The sequence below is a fragment of the Sprattus sprattus genome (assembly GCF_963457725.1).
Source record: "Sprattus sprattus genome assembly, chromosome: 12".
Taxonomy (NCBI): domain Eukaryota; kingdom Metazoa; phylum Chordata; class Actinopteri; order Clupeiformes; family Clupeidae; genus Sprattus; species Sprattus sprattus.
Window position 1 is genome coordinate 1,143,918 of NC_137910.1, and position 17,500 is coordinate 1,161,417.

General features: G+C 41.6%; 3 protein-coding genes across 3 annotated transcripts in view; 2 read left to right on the forward strand and 1 right to left on the reverse strand.

Annotated features, from left to right (window-relative positions):
• cfap43 (cilia and flagella associated protein 43) overlaps positions 1–1,665 on the forward strand; it is a gene marked incomplete at both ends in the record, with an annotated part of 24,034 nt that extends 22,369 nt beyond the window's left edge. The window contains 3 exons of the mRNA XM_080848912.1: positions 272–352; positions 596–749; positions 1,490–1,665. Of these exons, the coding sequence (XP_080705038.1) occupies positions 272–352; positions 596–749; positions 1,490–1,665 (411 nt within the window). The remainder of the gene's footprint in view (positions 1–271; positions 353–595; positions 750–1,489) is intronic.
• A 410-nt stretch (positions 1,666–2,075) lies between these two features.
• Positions 2,076–3,276, reverse strand: sfr1 (SWI5-dependent homologous recombination repair protein 1; the record flags this gene model as incomplete). The annotated part of the gene is made up of 3 exons (XM_080849213.1): positions 2,076–2,282; positions 2,625–2,978; positions 3,175–3,276. 3 exons carry the CDS (start codon positions 3,274–3,276, stop codon positions 2,076–2,078), a joined length of 663 nt encoding a protein of 220 aa, XP_080705339.1.
• Positions 3,277–17,467: 14,191 nt separating this feature from the next.
• Positions 17,468–17,500, forward strand: part of col17a1b (collagen, type XVII, alpha 1b) — a gene marked incomplete at both ends in the record, with an annotated part of 25,548 nt that continues 25,515 nt past the window's right edge. Inside the window, one exon of the mRNA XM_080848535.1 lies at positions 17,468–17,500. This exon is cut by the window's right edge and continues 106 nt beyond it. Within this exon, the coding sequence (XP_080704661.1) occupies positions 17,468–17,500 (33 nt within the window).

The following is a 17,500-nucleotide window of genomic DNA, read 5'->3' on the forward strand; positions in this document are numbered from 1 at the left end:
TACTCATCTCCACACTAATCTGATCCTACCCGTGTTCTTACTGCATTGACTCAGCTTATACAGCCAGTCATGTCCTGATCATAAATGGCCTTTTATACTTGTATACTGTTGGGGTCAAATGATTTGTACAATGTTATTTGTACAAAGTACTTAATTATAAGAATGGCCACACACACATGGACTGACATTCTGGCACTGTACACATGTGAAATCAGTGTGATTTTCAGCTTTGAACTGATTGATAAATTGATTGATTTGATTTCCTTTCCAGTACTTGGGTGAGACAGACCATGACAATAGAATGTCCAAGCAGGTTCTCACTCTGGAGAAAACTATTGCTCAGCAGGAAAAGGTAATTATTGATATCAGTCTTCTATTTAAATAAATGTAACCAATAACCACAAAGAAAACTATTTACAATCTAAATCTAAAGATGAATTACAACTGTCTGAAAACTGCTGTGTATGCCTCAGTAAAATAATATGGAATTATAAGAAAGCAAGTTGACTAGGCTATGGTCCATAAAGAACATGCATGTATGAAGAAAGGTAAGCAGTGTGTGTGTGTGCGTGTGTGTGTGTGCGCATGTTTACAGATGCACCTGAAGAATGTGCAGAACACGAAGCGTCTGATTAAGCAGCTGGAAAAGCAAGCTGCCGTGAAGGCTGAGAAGAACGTCGTTCTGGACACACAGCTGTCCAGCATGCAGATCACTGTGGCCGAGAGGAGAACCATCTATGACACCATAGGTACTGTGTCTAAGGTTCTGTCCATCTATGACACCATAGGTACTGTGTCTAAGGTTCTGTCCATCTATGACACCATAGGTACTGTGTGTAAGGTTCCATCCATCTATGACACCATAGGTACTGTGTGTAAGGTTCCATCCATCTATGACACCATAGGTACTGTGTGTAAGGTTCCGTCCATCTATGACACCATAGGTACTGTGTGTAAGGTTCCGTCCATCTATGACACCATAGGTACTGTGTAAGGTTCCGTCCATCTATGACACCATAGGTACTGTGTCTAAGGTTCCATCCATCTATGACACCATAGGTACTGTGTGTAAGGTTCCATCCATCTATGACACCATAGGTACTGTGTGTAAGGTTCCATCCACACTCCCTCCACCAATGCACAATGATCTGATGATCTGATTGGTGGCCTACCCCCTTGATGTAAGTGGTTAGATGTTGGAGGTCCACAAGTATAGGATGCTGTGAAGCGGTCAGAAACTAAAGGAATCCGATGCTACAACTGATAGACACACACATTCTTGACATACTGTACATCATACCTACGAGGTTAAAGAAATGTATTCATGCTAAGCATGCACACAGTAAAGTAATTTAGTCATTTAATAAAGAAATGTATTCATGCTAAGCATCTAAGCAGGGACACAGTAAGCGCCCAGACCAGAGTTCAAGTCAAATGTGTACAACAGTTTAGGCTTCCAGTCTGACAGATAAGCCTGATGTTCTTTCAGCCATGGAGGATAACCATGAGGCCGAGGCCGATCAGCGCTACAGGGAGATCCTGGAGAGGAAGCGCCTGGTGGAGCTGGCTAAGGAGCAGGCCCAGGAGGTGGCCGTGCTGCGTGCAGAGGTGGAGAGGATGAGGATGAAGACCTTCCCTGCCCTGGCCCAGCTCAAACACAACTGATGCACAACTCACACGTCCACAAGGTCCAGCTCAGACCTGCAGTTTTATATATTACTGAATTTATTCATATAAATATTTCACAAATCCTCAAAACATGTGAGGGCTTTTATTTACAGTATTTGTGGACTTGGGAACTTTTTGTGGGTTCATAAATACGTTTGAACTGAAGGAAAACTCACACACACACACACATGCATTTAAAGAGTATGCATAAGAACAAAATAACAATTCACATAACAACTCCAATACAAAGGAAAACTGATCTCTTTGTAGGGGGACAACAAGAAAACCTCCAGAAAGCCTTCTTCATAAAATAACAAAAGGCACTGGTGTTGATAACGAAGGTTCTAACCCATAAAAGTTCTGGTTTGGGTGAGGCACCTGTGATCGTGTTGCAGGTTGTGACGGTTCTAGTTGTGGCTTCCTGGGACATCTCTGAAGTCGTCCTGTTTGCGGTCATAGTGCAGCAGCCCGTCCTCCAGGCCAAAGTGGTCCATGAGCTGACCCAGGCTGGCTTTGCCTCCGTCTATTGGCATGGCTGTCTGCAGCTCGTACAGCACTCCCTGTGCACCGTGACGCCACTTACTGATCAGCCTACGCAACTGTGACAAGTCGTTCTAGGGGAACAGGTGAAGAGCTTACTGTTATGTCTGATTAAACAGGTTGAATCCATCTCAGGGTTGAGGGGAAGGGCATATTTGATTAGCTCTTTATTGATAAACAACTGATTATAGATCACCTCCTTATAGATAGTGTCCATTCTATCTGTCCCTTATCCAAATCCATAATCATACATATTATTGTCACACACATGTTGAGATTAGCCTACTTTATCTTTATAACTATTTGATAAATTGCCAGGCAAGATTTTGTACGCAAAAGTAAAATAAAAGTGTATAAGAGTATTCTTATGTTATTATTACCCATTCCACTGATAAACATGTCAGGTTTGCAGTTACCTTTTGCCGGTACATTTTGACCATCCGCAGCCTCCGTAGCATTTCGGTTTTCTCCTTCACCTCCCGTCTCAGGCGGTCTCGCAGATGAAGAATGCCTTTCTGAGGGGATGGTGAAGAATCCGTAAGCGGCCTTGGGCTTTGGCTGGCTGGGTGTTCACAAGACGATTTTTCATTCTGGTTCAAATCCAGTTCCATTTTTCCTTTCACCTCCGTCAGCTTTGTTTTGTCGTCTGTTGACAGGGACGCGGGGGAGTCGTCCTCTGGGTCCACGTTGAGCCTTTTGGCCACAGGAAGAGGCGATGTGAAAGAACGACGACCTCTTTTCAGTCTCTGCCTCAGGGAAGAGCTCATAGTCTAGGACCGGCAAATTCAGACACAGTTAGACACGCAACGTAGACAAGTTATGCCACATAGACACAACGATTTTCATGGTCTTAATTCTAATAATGAATGGCCAAAACACATACAAATCTGTTTGATTTTCATTCACAGCATACAAGTGACAATACTTTGTTAATGTTAGCTAGCTCAGCTACTCAGTTTCACCTACCTGTCTTCCACAAGATAGAAACGGACTGACGTTGACATCGACATCATTGCTTGGAGTGTGCAACACAGACCTTGATTTCTGTGCTTTCGGCGTCGTGTCCATTATTTTACTTGTCTACGAAGACCAAGCGTTGCTAGCTGCACCTTCTAGCCAATCAATTGTTGGCAAGTACCTGTACGGTAGTTATGATGACACACGTTCTAAGCTACCTTTAGACAGACATAAAGACAAGTTTACATGATGTCGATGTTAAATTCAACAGGTGACCCATGAATATTTACCCCTCAAAGTTCCATTATCTTCAGGGCTGCAGTTTTCAAAAGACATATATATGTCTATGGTTTTCAAGTTTGGTGCGAAAACAACAGTGTCGTCACTTCCTTCTCTGTCAGGCGCAGTCAACCAGGTGCATTTTGGGAGACTGAGTACTGAATAAATTAGAGGACTAAGAAAGAACATATCTCATGTTCTGCTGTCATGTTATTTTGTGTAAATGAACACGATTACGGCATTGTATTGCTTACTATGGAAGTAATAAAAGTAGTCTGCATAACTCTCCTTATCTCACTCTAAAATCACTTGCCTAATGTCTCAAAGCCTGAAGTGTTTTCTTCCACACATTCTAATTACAGTGCATGAAATGCCCTGTATTGTTATTCCTAGGCATTTTCTTCTTATTCGTCTTACCTTTTTCTGCGATTAATTCAGCCCGAACCGCTTAACGTAGAAACTTCATTCAAACTTTGTCGCGTAGGTCTTGTAAAGGACACTTATACTATGTATTTTTCACTTTTCTAAACTTTATACTTTTTAAGATATTAAATAAAAACGAATCGAAATTTTCCCATTGACTTACATTGGGCCATTATGACATCATAATAGGGTCTTTAAACTGGCTTGCACCTGTGCTTCACTGACAGCTGCGCCAAATCAAAGGAACTTCTTCTCTGTCCCTCTCAATTTAACTGTAACTAGGAACATTAAGACACCTTCCATTCTCTACTTTTTTTTCTCTCCATCTTTCTCTCTATCCCTCTCAGTCTACTTTCTCTCACACTCAATCTCTCTTCTTCACTCCATTTTTATCTCCTTTTTTCAATATTTTCACTCTCTTTTTCTCTTTCACTCTTCTTTCCTTCTTCCACTCTTCTTTCCTTCTTCCACTCTTCTTTCCTTCTTTCACTTTTCTTTCCTTTCTTCACTCTCCTTTCTTCTTTCACTCTTCTTTCCTTTTCTTCTTTCCTTCTTCAACTATTATTTCCTTCTTTCACTCTTCTTTCCTTTCTTCACTCTTCTTTCTTTTCTTCTTCCACTCTCCTTTCCTTTCTTCACTCTTCTTTCTTTTCTTCTTTCCTTCTTTCACTCTTCTTTACTTCATCCTCTCTTCTCTCCTTTCTTCACTCTTCTATCCTTTCTTCTTTCCTTCTTCCACTCTTCTTTCATTTCTTCTTTCCTTCTTTCACTCTTCTTTCTTTTCTTCTTCCTTTCCTAACTTTAGCATTTCATGCACTGGTATTTCCTTCAGGAAATGCATTTTCTAGTTACTTTTGTACTCTGATGAAATAATACTGCAAAATTTGTATATAGGATTTTTTATTTTTTTAGAAAACAAAACAATCCCATTATATCTGTTTCTGAGTTTGTAAAAGTTCTGACTAACCAGAGCCAACCAATTTTTTTTTTTTAGTGTGGTTGTTTAAGACGCTCTCTGTTGTGTTTTGTGTCCAGGGTTCCAGGTAAAGTTTCCCAGTTATTTATGCCAAAACACTTATATTAGCCTGGGGCTCAAGGGAGGGTTAAGAGAGAAGTCTTATCCTGCCATGACTTGATAAAAAGATATTTGTTATTAAGCCCAGTTACGCACCTTACTTCCAGGAATGGGGATTTCAATTTGAATTAACTCATAGTGGCTATGCTTTTCCTGAGGTGTGATGTCAATGCCTGATGTTTCGGCCTTTCCAGGGCGAATGTGAGTGGATAATGTGTTTTTCATATCGATACTGACTACCTATTGATACAGAATTAGGAAATATTTGATTATTTTTGAGTATTCAAACTTAAAAGAAAACATCCATAGATAAAAAAGCCATGTCACAGCCATGTCACAGATTCAACAGTTGAGTCAGTATATTTGTATCTGGTAGATCGATGAGGGTAGACTGTTATGTTTTATGCCATCAGGTCATTAACTGACTCAGCTGCTTAACTTGGAGAGTGCTTTGCCACGTCCATCAACTACCCAGCGTTAACCTCTCACAAAATCAAACCATTTTGCCACTAAAAGTGGAGTAGTTGTGACAATCATTAGGATATTCCTGGATTGTGAGCAATGGAACAACTCAGTAGTTTCCCTTTGATATTTTACCAGTAATATAAGTTCACAGAGCATCCAGAGAACTGAGTGAGAAGGCAGGAAAGGCAGACATTCTCATATGTAGTGGTGGGCAGCTACGCTAACAGACAGAAAATCACACATAACCAACTACACATAGCAGACACAGACCCAAAAGTTTAGAACAGCAGCAACCAGTGCTACCGGAAAGGTAGCAAGGAGACTGAAATTCCTTAAAAACAAAAGTGTGTGTATTTACACAGTCGGTTTTCTCAGTTCAGCCCGGGAATGGAACCATCTCCCACAGAACATTAGAGAATCAACCTCATTCAACTGTTTTAAAAGACATCTCAAATCAAGGTTGATAAATAACTAAAAATGTGATCTTTAGAAGGTAAACAGTAGATTTTTTTTTGTTTACCACTTGTTTGTATACCCATTGTTCTTTCCCTTCTACCCATGGTTAAGGACTCAGTGGAGCTTGTGTATTGGGATTGTGTGTTTTATATGTTGTCACTTAATTACTTTTTTTTTTAGTTTGTATAGCCTATAATTGGGTGCATTTACATTTTAATGTTCTTGAATGTACACTGTCCCTCTTGATCAAATAAAGATATCTTAACTTAAATGGATAACAGAATTACGCACTAACATTTACAAAAGTTTCTAAATTGGAACATTAAACACATAATTGTGCATGCACACACACATCACATGCATAGCATTGTAGGGTAAACTCACATCACACACACACACACACACACACGCACAACTCCCAAGCGCGCTACAACAAAGTCAAATATGTGGTTTCTGATGCTTGTGTAGGCAACCTGCATGCAAATCATCCTCATCACGCCTCATTACTCATTAAAAGCGATCGGCAAAACAACCGGAACAGACTTCACTAATGCACGTGTAGAGCCCTTCACACCAGAATGATACACCTGAGCAAACACACTCAGTCACCTGCTCCTAAGCTCAAGTGCCTGTGACTCCCTCTGTAGTGGCTTTTACAGTTTAGCAATGGATGTGGAAAACAATAGCTTCAGGGTGAGAGGGGTTATAATGTGGCTTGGGGCTGGGTGGGGCAGCTATGGGATTAGAGTGGTTGCACCTTTTATGTAGTTGAACATGCTGCTGGTTACCCATCTTTGGTTCCTGTGCCAGGGCATATGAGGTGAGTGTGTGTGTGTGTGTGTGTGTGTGTGTGTGTGTGTGTGTGTGTGTGTGTGTGTGTGTGTGTGTGTGTGTGTGAGAGAGAGAGTGTGAGTCAGTGAGTAAGAAAAGGAACCAGAGGGAAAGTGTGTGTGCGCTCCATTACGGTCACACCCGCAGTGACTCAGTTGTGTATAATTCAGGTAATTCATGCCGGTGCCAATCATCTCCAATCATCATCCCCCAGGCAAAGACTTTTCTGTAGTTTTATAGAGGCACTGGTGAAGGAAAGCATGTACTTTAGATTCCTCTTTTATGTCATTCACTCTCTCACCATTTGCCCAGGCCAGTGAACATCACATGCTTTTCCTGACCTAATGTTTGTGTTGTTTGTGAAATGAATGGCTGTCTTAGAGTCTGAGGTGGAGGGATTACTATACATATCCAGCATCCAATGTCGAAGTAAAGCTGAGAACATGATGTACTGTGCTCATTCAGACATTTCTTAGATAGCTCCTTTATTAGCCACACGACCAAGGCCAGTGAAATTTGTTTGATGGACTCAATGATGGCTGAGTAGAACAGGACGAGACGTTGATGATAGATCCGTTATTTTTGAAGCTGTCTAAGAAAGTAAAATTGTTGTTTTATTCCCCCTTCCTTTCTTTTCACACACACACTCTAAAGAGAACTTGCCAAGTTTGCTCTGCACGAAACTGGATCCCTCTGTCTGTTTTTGCCAGTTTAGCCCTGGGTGTCTTCCAGGTGATGACTTGTCCTGTTTAATTACAGGGCAAAGGGGAGAACATCATCTCATCCCCATGGCAACAGATGGCTGAGGATTTTCCCAGACATTTTGAAACATTGTATTCCTATTTTCTCCGCTGGTCATAAGGTGCATGTTTGAATGTTGCGTATCAGGAGAAATAACTAAAGATCAGTGCTTTTGTTTGGGATATACAGAAGCTGCAAAGTATAAGTCTTTAGTGTGCTGTATATGTCCTTGCCTGGTTTAATTAATAACTAAATCTGCTTTAGGGGCATATGGAAAAGTGGCCTCTTTTGAAGTCCACCATAAGGGCGTATCTCTGGCTTGCACAACCTGACCTCAGAGTAGCCTTTTGTGTGAACTTTAGAGTTTAGAAGGTGCATGAAAGCCTCAGACACAGAGATGACAAAGTAGAGAGGTACAGCAGAAGCAACAGCAGAAACAAGACGGAGAGACACAGAAAGCTTATGAGAGACACAAGATCAAACTTGAGAGACACGTGGAAAGACTGAGAGAGGAAAGTAGAGACAGAATGGGAGGTGGAGAGGGTTGGGTTTGTTGTCCTGGCTGTGGGGATGGGTGTGGACTCTGGGTGAGTCAGCCTGCATGTGAACAGACTATTCCCTCTGGGTGTGGATACCGCTGCACAGGGCTCTAGCACAGAGGACTAAGAGGTTGTGTGTGTGTGTGTGTGTGTGTGTGTGTGTGTGTGTGTGTGTGTGTGTGTGTGTGTGTGTGTGTGTGTGGTGTGTGTGTGTGTGTGTGTGTGTGTGTGTGTGTGTGTGTGTGTGTGCGCGTTTGTTTGTGTGTGTGTGTGTGTGTGTGGTGTGTGTGTGTGTGTGTGTGTGTGTGCGTTTGTATGTGTGTGTGTGTGTGTGTGTGTGGTGTGTGTGTGTGCGTTTGTATGTGTGTGTGTGTGTGTGTGTGTGTGTGTGGTGTGTGTGTGTGTGTGTGTGTGTGTGTGTGTGTGTGTGTGTGTGTGTGTGTGCGCGTTTGTGTGTGTGTGTGTGTGGTGTGTGTGTGTGTGTGTGTGTGTGTGTGTGTGTGTGTGTGTGTGTGTGTGTGTGTGTGCGCGCGTTTGTGTGTGTGTGTGTGTGTGTGTGTGTGTGTGTGTGTGTGTGTGTGTGTGTGTGTGTGTGTGTGTGTGTCCTAAGGTTGAGGAATGGGTGGGTGGGTTAGGGCGTTGATTGAGGACGGATAAGGGTGTTGGCTTTGCAAAGACTTTACACACACTTCAGCTTTCTCAGCACATAGCTTGTTGGGGCCTGGATAGAATTAGATGCATTCCTATCTGTGAATAAAATCAGACGGTTCATTTCATAAAAAGATGGTGAATCACAGACACTTAAAGTTGGATAAGACATACCTCACCTCAGAACAGAAGTTCGCAAACATCAGCTTCTTGAAATTACATTTAATTGGCATTATACAACAGACATTAGTCATAGTTCACCAGGGTTGTTTCATAGTGTCTGGTGTTATGACAGAATTTTACATTCATTCATGTTATAGTCTAAAATGACCCACTCACAGTTCCAATGAAGGTTAAAACAGGAAGTATCAATGTATAGAATGCTTTGATAAGTAATGCCCTCTTCTACTTAGACTACACTCGTGAGTGTGAGTAGGATAAAACAGCACTCTCAAGCTTTTCTCAATAATATAATAAAAGCTTGAGAGTGCGGTTTTATTCTACTCATAGTTAACATTCTTTTACTCGCACCCGAAAACGCATTTATATTTTTTTGAAGTAGAGCGCGCCTATCCCTACTACTACACTCGTAAGGCCACTGCTGACAGAGGATGACCACTTCCTCCCCACCATCTATCGCTATGTTGGCTGGAAACCCTCTCCCATAGCAACATCATACCATGTTTTTCTTTTGTTAATGAAACTTTATACACTTTTATGTAAGAATATTCAGTCATTTATGGATTTAAATGAACCATTTGGGTCTTCAGTAAAAACGGCAACGTTTTGGAATCACATCATTTAACTGTATTTAATAATATTAAATATTAAAATGATCTGGATTTACACCATACAGAATATGCTCCAAAAGTTCACATATTTTATTTGTAAAATGAGAATAGGATAAAAGCAAGAAGGTGTTGAAATTGTGTTGAATTTAGAATTGTGATGGAATATTTTTGAATTGCCCTGGTATTGCAGTGTTTTTTTTTTTTTTTTTTTTTAAGTATGGACAAAACAAGATTATAAATTAAGACATTTGTCAGTGTGTATTATCATGAATATAAACTGAATGGAGTAAGATAAAGTAAACATGGTCAATTAACAGTACTACTAAATTAAAATACATTTTTGCCAGTGTCTGAGATGTCTGTGAATCTCTTAGTGTTCAAAACTACAGAGCATTTTTGGGGGCCGGCTTTACAGACTTTTGAAATCAATTACTCCTTGGCTGAGACTCTTCACTTCAATGGCAGCAGTAACCAATGCTTATCTGTTATTTTGATCTGAAGTAAAAATCTTTACAGAATCCGAAATGTAGGAGCGCTTTCTATCTCTGACAACTTTCCAAAGCAAGACTGAAAAAGGTCTTTAAGATATCTTTTAGTCATGGTCGTTCAAAACACCGGCACAAATCCCCCCCTACCATTATCTGTTTGGAAATGTATCTTGTTGAAATTATCATTAACATTTAATTTCAAGATAACACCTTTGTGGCATTGAGGCACTATGACTTGTACACAGTATATTATGTGCACTATACTATCATGTTGACTGGTAGACAGATAGAGGAATATAAATAGACAGATATATTGATAGAGCGAGAAACATACAGAGAGAAGAAGAATCAACATTCAAACAAACAACCTCCCCCCTGGCTGTTCTTTTCAACTGGAATTTATTCAAACTTTCATAACCTTCATGTGGAAATTTATGACCAGCAGATGGTTGTAATTTAAGGTCTTAAATCTGACAATCAGGTACTTTGAATGTTTGTGTGATTTAATGAACAACAACAATGACGGCGTAAAAAAGATCTACCATTTGCAAAGGGCAGAGGCTAACTGTGGGTCCTTTAGTTATAGCAGTTGTACTTCTCTGACCCAGTCTGCCTAATTTATGGAATTATATTATATGTTTTTTTTCATAATTTGGATGTTTTAATACTTGATCACAATATGCACACGTGGCGTGAAAGTCAAATGTTTATTTCTGACTGTTTATTTGACGTTTACTGTGTTGTGTGTAGTATATTCTGTTTTGTACCAACCGAGGTATTGACTCTTTTGAAAGATTCACACTGTGGCAGAACTACTCAGAAGTAGTTGATTGGCTCCAGAACTTTGCGCACTTGGCTAGTTCCATAACCTGGTGTCTAAATTATTAGTCCTCGGGGTCCTTTGTTTTCAGAAGGCTGTGTGTGTGTATAACTGCCAAGGATCTTGCAGGGGCGTGTCCCATTCAGACCTGCTGGAGCACGCATGAGGGAGAGGTAATAAAGTGAGAACAACAGGTAGCCGTCCATCAGTTCATGTTCATGTTGGCCAGGTGAGCTTCCCGACTGACTGTGAACTCTTTGGATTGTAAACAGAGATTTTTCTCAAAAAGTTATCAAAGGGATTTTCTTTCATACTTTGAACAGCAGCAAAGGTATGTTTGCCTATTAGTTTCGCCTTTGAACACGTGTGTGTGTGTGTGTGTGTGTGTGTGTGTGTGTGTGTGTGTGTGTGTGTTTGTGTGTGTGTGCATGCTGAAGATATCATGGGAGTACATTTGGTTAATTTGCATGATTTGGTTAAGAGACTTTATAAAAGTCATATTTACTGCTATTTTGTATTGTCATGTTTATTGTGAAAGTGCATTGATTACTTCAATAATGCAGAACTTTCCAATGTAAAATTTCCAATGTAAAATTGAAATATAACACACTATGACAATCATGACACATATGCAATGTATTATTATTATTATTGATGTGATTATTATTATTAATATTATTATCATTATTAAATCACGAAGGGGACTTCTCACTGTGCACTGTGCATGTCCGAGGTTTGCTTCAAAGGTTCCAGGTAATGTGTGGCTGCATCAGACCGCTCTTACTGTAGACTTGAAAGGTTCCAGGTAACGTGTGGCTGTATACGACCACTATACTGTAAGTGTAGAAGGGCTGGAAGGGTGTGGCGTGCCTGGTTTCAGCTTTACTGAAAGAAACCCCCAACGGTAGGACAAAGAGTGTGCAGCTATTCATGGGGCTTCTTTTGTCACTCAGAGCCTGTGTTCTTCACCGAGCTCTTGTGATGAGCAGTCCCTTGATGCCCACTTGGGTGTGTTTGCCTTCCTGTAGTGTTTTCAAGAGGTGCTCTCTCTGGTGCCATGGTGTTCTTCAGCAGGGAGTGCAGGAGGGGACTAGAAATGCACGTCTCAGCAATCTGTCAGTTGTCTTTTGTGGGCCAAAAAAGCAGGAGACGAGTCCAAACCTGTCTTTTTATGACACATCCACACTGCCGCTGAAAACTTTCTCTCCCATCACTCTCACTTTTTACAAGCTCAGAAATGTGAGGGTTAGGCTGTCATCTCTCCTCTAGGCTGCTGTTGACTGTGGAGTGATTGATGATGCTGTGGCTATTATGTGCAGTAAGGGCATTCTCAGGTGTCTCAATTTAAAATTATGATTTAAAGAGGGAAAGTTTCTAGGAGGGTGCGGAGAGACAGGGATGCTCCGTGTACATTCTGAAATCTAAGCTTTAAACACAAAGCTCTCGTTCTTCTGCACATCACCACATCTACGTAGTACCAAGCCTTTAACCAGGCCAGACTTATCCGGGCAACGGTGTGGTGAAACTATGCCAGATCATGGTCCGGGCCTGTTTTCGTGCAAGCTGCCTTCTGGCCGGACTGGTGTCATATCACTCGGTCTCAAGTGGCTCTGATCAGTGGTGTAGTCGTGGTCCCTGGAGAAGTGGGTATACTCTTAATTTGTGTTAAGTAGCCCATACAGCACAGGATAAACGCCCTGTTTTGAGAAGTGGGTATACGCAATGCTGACTGAAAATCAAGTGGGTATACTCTACTGGACTACACCACTGAGTGTGTGTGTGTGTGTGTGTGTGTGTGTGTGTGTGTGTGTGTGTGTGTGTGTGTGTGTGTGTGTGTGTGTGTGTGTGTGTGTGTGTGTGTGTGTGTGTGTGCGTATACCCTGGACTACGCCACTGGCTCTGATCCAGGGTCAGCTGTTTACTGTTTTGTGGTCCAGTAGCTGCCTCTTCCCCTTCCTCTGGGACGTTCCACAGTGAATCCTGCTAACACAAACGGCGCTACTCTGTGTTGCTGTGTTTATGGCAAGAACTAAGGCAACAGCTGCCACATGCCATCAATTTGCAGAAGAGCAGATTAGAGTAGAGTTGAGTGTAGAGTTTGTAAAGTGATCTGTTTTTAGATTTAAATCAGTTAATTAAGGAAACTAGGGCAATCAAAATGATTCTACAATTCTAAGTTTCAAATCATGTCTACAAATGTTGAAGAAGGTATAAGCAGAGTAAATAAAGCAGCACATACACATCTATTGATTAACAGACAGTTTCATCTGTGGGGAATTAGACAATGAAATGTAAACTATGTGTTAAATGTTTGTTGTAGGGTTGGGGCTGTGCTTAGCTCAAGTACAGTGGCAGGGTGGTCAAAGTCCAGACAGAGAAGGCATTTTCTTCTGCTGTTCAGACGCCATGCCTTGTTGTGTTTCTTTGTGGTGAAAAAGGATCATTCCCCGAGGGTGTCACCAAAGATGGTCGACATCTCATAGAGCCAGACTGGTGTCTTTATTTGATCCAGTACAACAGAGGGATGAAAAGATTCATGTGCTGCATGTGTGAGAGAGACAACATGCCCGTGCTTGAGACGGAGAAAGAGAGAGGCATAATTTACTCTCAAAAGACATTGTATTACACGCATAGTTCTGAATTCTAAGCTTTAAAGGCACCCAGTGCAACTTTCGAGGCTTAAAAATAAACATTCAATTTCTAGTCTTTTTTATGTAATGGTATGGAGTTTATTGAAACTTACTACGTGTAAAAAAGACTAGAAATTGAATGTTTATTTTTCGAGTCTCAAGCCTATGAAGTTGCACTGTGTTCCTTTAAACACAGAGCTCTATTGCTCTTCTCCACATCACCACATGTACATACGTAGTACCAAGCCTTTAACCAGGCCAGACTTATCCGGGCAACGGTGCGGTGAAACTATGCCAGATCATGGGCCGGGCCTGTTTTGTGTGTGTGTGTGTGTGCGTATACCCTGGACTACACCACTGAGTGTGTGTGTGTGTGTGTGTGTGTGTGTGTGTGTGTGTATATATACATAATTTACTCTCAAAAGACAAGATTGTCTCCACTGTGAATGTTGTATTACACGCATAGTTAGTCTCCATTAGTGAATATGCTCATCGGTTTGAATTCACGGACATGATAATTATATTTGCATTATTCCCTCATTAGATAGCATGGCATGGATGATCTGACGTCCACAGACATCAATTCCTCCGGAGGAAGTTCAGGAGGTAAAGATGAACCTCCTTTAACTCCTCTTTCTCTCCTTTCTCTTTCACTCAGCTTTCCCTGGTCTCGCTCTTCTTTCGCACTCTTTTATTTTTATTTTTTTTATTTTTATTTTCACACTCTCTCTGTTTTTCTCATTCAACAATGTGTAATGCTAACCTGTGTAAAGGAATGCGCAGAGATGGGGCCTTTGCTCCATAGACAGAGTTACACTGACCTCTAGTGGTGGTTTGGAGTCAAGTGCGAATTATTTCTGTTGTTTCTTGTTCCCCACTCCTGCACATCCAGTGGCGGCGCCAGAGATTTTTTTCTGGTGGTGCTATGGGGGTGCTCGGCGTTTTACTGAGGGTGCTATGAATTTAGGGTGATAGCATATGAGTCTCATTTTTCTCTACTACAACACCTCCCCACCATATCGTCACATATGTTTGGACGTTTGATCTCTAACGCGTCTTTGGGGTACATAAAAAGCGTCATTCAAATCGATCGTATTATCATTATCATTAGGCTACTTCTGACGGATGCGCACAAAGCTGCGTTCATCTCCGACGGTCAAAATGGATGCAGCATGTTATAGATAACGTAATCCCAAATACTTCACTTACTTCAGTGTGTGGATTAAAGTTTGCGCCAGATGACTACCAGGTCACCACTACCATGTGCGACAAATTAAACTAAACATACCAAGTTGAATACACTTCTAACTAAAGACGGCAGATTAGAATATCAGATAGAATTAACTTAAAAAGGCAAAGAGTCAGAAATGCTTTCAAAAAGTGTAGGCTATATTATTTTAGGTCACAATCAATAAAAACATGAATGAGACCAAACAGTAGAAACCACAATAATAAGAGATCAAAAAGTGTATCAAAAAGTGCGCACAAAACTATGCTTAAAACATCCCTTAATTGTTTCCTAATCATTTCTGCCATTACATTGATGATCTCATTCTGCACGTCATGGTGCACATACTTTGCATTTGACGGGTTGTTATCTAACTTTTTCTGAACGGTTTTATCAAATTTTCCAATTACAGATAGCAACTCGCGGACATTACCCCTGTTTGCTGAATCCTCATCTTCAATGTGGCCTCGCTGTGAGATCCCCTGACAAGCAGTGTAGCGCAAGCTTTCCACAACATTTTTGTAATATTGGTCTTTTCGGACCATCCTGGGCGTTCATGCTTAAGTCACCCAGGGTGCTAGCAGCATGGCTAGCAGCGCCCTCAGTAGAGGTGAAGGGTTGACTTGGACCAGGATGTTCCTCTTCTTCTACATCAGAATCAGAATCCAACACCTCTTGCATTTTTCTTCCTCTTGAACATCTTATTCAACTTGAGGAAATTTGCGGATCAAATACCGATCCATTTTCGTGATTTTGTGAACGCTTGACTTAGAATTGACCGCTCGCGAGGATTACTGTTATAGCCTACTACTCATGGAACAATCACGTTCACGCGCAACGTGTCTGTGTCGTGCTACGTGAACAATCTGTTTATTTCAATCTGTTATTTTCTTTTGTGATTAAAATATTATTATCACACAATACATTTTATTAAGAACTCAGAATGAAATTAAATAACAATAATAGGCCTAAATAAACCATTATTTTCTTGGGGGTGCTATGGGGGTGCTATGGCCAATCTAGGGGGTGCTCTAGCACCCCCTAGCCCCCCCCTGGCGCCGCCACTGTGCACATCTAATGAAAAAAACGAAATGTATGCCGTTTTAACGCCTGTGCTGGTTCGACTGTTGTTTTCCTCAGTTGTGACACATATGACAACATCAACAACAAGACTGACAACTTTGCCACCAAGTAAGTAGAGAACCACAGAACTGTAACTCCATTTCAAAGTTGTTTGTTGAATAAATGTTCACTCCTGTCATAGTTTATTCAGTCGCACATGACCCTGATATGGGTCTGGAAGCAACACAAAAGCAAGCTTCATGTTTGTGAAATCACAAAGTGCTTCTCCCATGTATCCCAGTCTTTACATAAGAACCCTGTTACTGCACTCAGATGATACATCACATAACGTATCTTAGGAGCGCAGTAGTATATGTTACACTCATTTGTCCATAAGTGATATCCATTTTCTCTATTGTAGTTATGCAATTTGATACATAGAATAGCACTAGATTATCAAAGCTGCTAACATGCCAGAGGCTGTGTCATAGAGGGGCTCACCTTACCAAATGAATGATGTGATGGGAATCACTATGTGTTTGTCACCAGCGATGATATGTCTCAGTGACCCCTCCCTTTAACTGATTTTTTTCTCATAGAATAGAAACCTTATTATTGATTTCTTTCCTTTCCCTTTATCAGATTATTACTCATAGCAAATATTGGTTTTGACTGAGAGCTGAGCCATTCAAGCGTGTGCTTAACTTTTGCATGTCATGTGCTATTTCCACCACTAGAGGGCAGTAGCGGGTCAGTGAAGGGCATGAGCAGTGGCTATGGAGGGGCTGGGTTGGAGAAGAATGCCTTACCCCAGAGCAGCAGCAGTTACTACACATCCTGTGAGTAACACCAACACCAAACTCTTCTTTTTTAACGTATTTGGCTGGTGTGTCATATGTCTGGGAGTGTATGCTCATGTGTCTTTGAGCACGGGGGTGTGCATGTGGTTGAGAGACTGTGAGTGTGTGTGTGTGTGTGTATACAACTGTGTTTACCTGTTTGTGTATATGACTGTGTGTGTGTGTTTGGTCTGCAGCATCCGTGGGCGTGAACGCTGGAGGACTGAGTTCTGGTGTGTACCTGGGCAGTGATTCCTCAGGGGAGGGGAGCGGAGGAGGAGGAGGAGGAGGAGGAGGAGGAGGAGGGAGAGGAGGAGGAGGGGCCGGTGGTGGAGGAGGAGGAGGTGGAGGTGGAGGAAGAGGAGGTGGAGGTGGAGGTGGGAGCGTTGGAGGAGGTGGAGGTGGAGGAGGGGCGGGGTTTAGCAGCTCCTCAGGACCAGGGATTGGGTCTAAAGTGAAGACCAGCTACACAGGGGGCGGGAGGAGGACGCAAAGCTCCGCCTCCTCTGTAGGCCACTCCCCCGTCTTCCTGGAGAGGAAGGTTATGGCCAGTCACTCCATGGGCTATGATGGTGAGTTAATACAAACACACACACACACACACACACACACACACACACACACACACACACACACACACACACACACACACACACACACACACACACACACACACACATACAATACACACACACCCACATACAATACACACACCCACATACATTCACACACACTCACATACAATACACACACACCCACATACAATACGCACACCCACATACATTAACACACACTCACATAAAATCAACACTCACACACAAACAATACACACACTCACAGGCATTCACACACACTCACATACAATACACACACTCACAGGCATTCACACACACTGGGCACTCAAACTAAAAATGATACATAAATATGCATATCATGATACATTTAATCAGGTTTAATATTCCCTATAAAATAAAAGCAGCTTTAGTAATGATAGTATCAAGAACCATTTTGTGCCTTGGA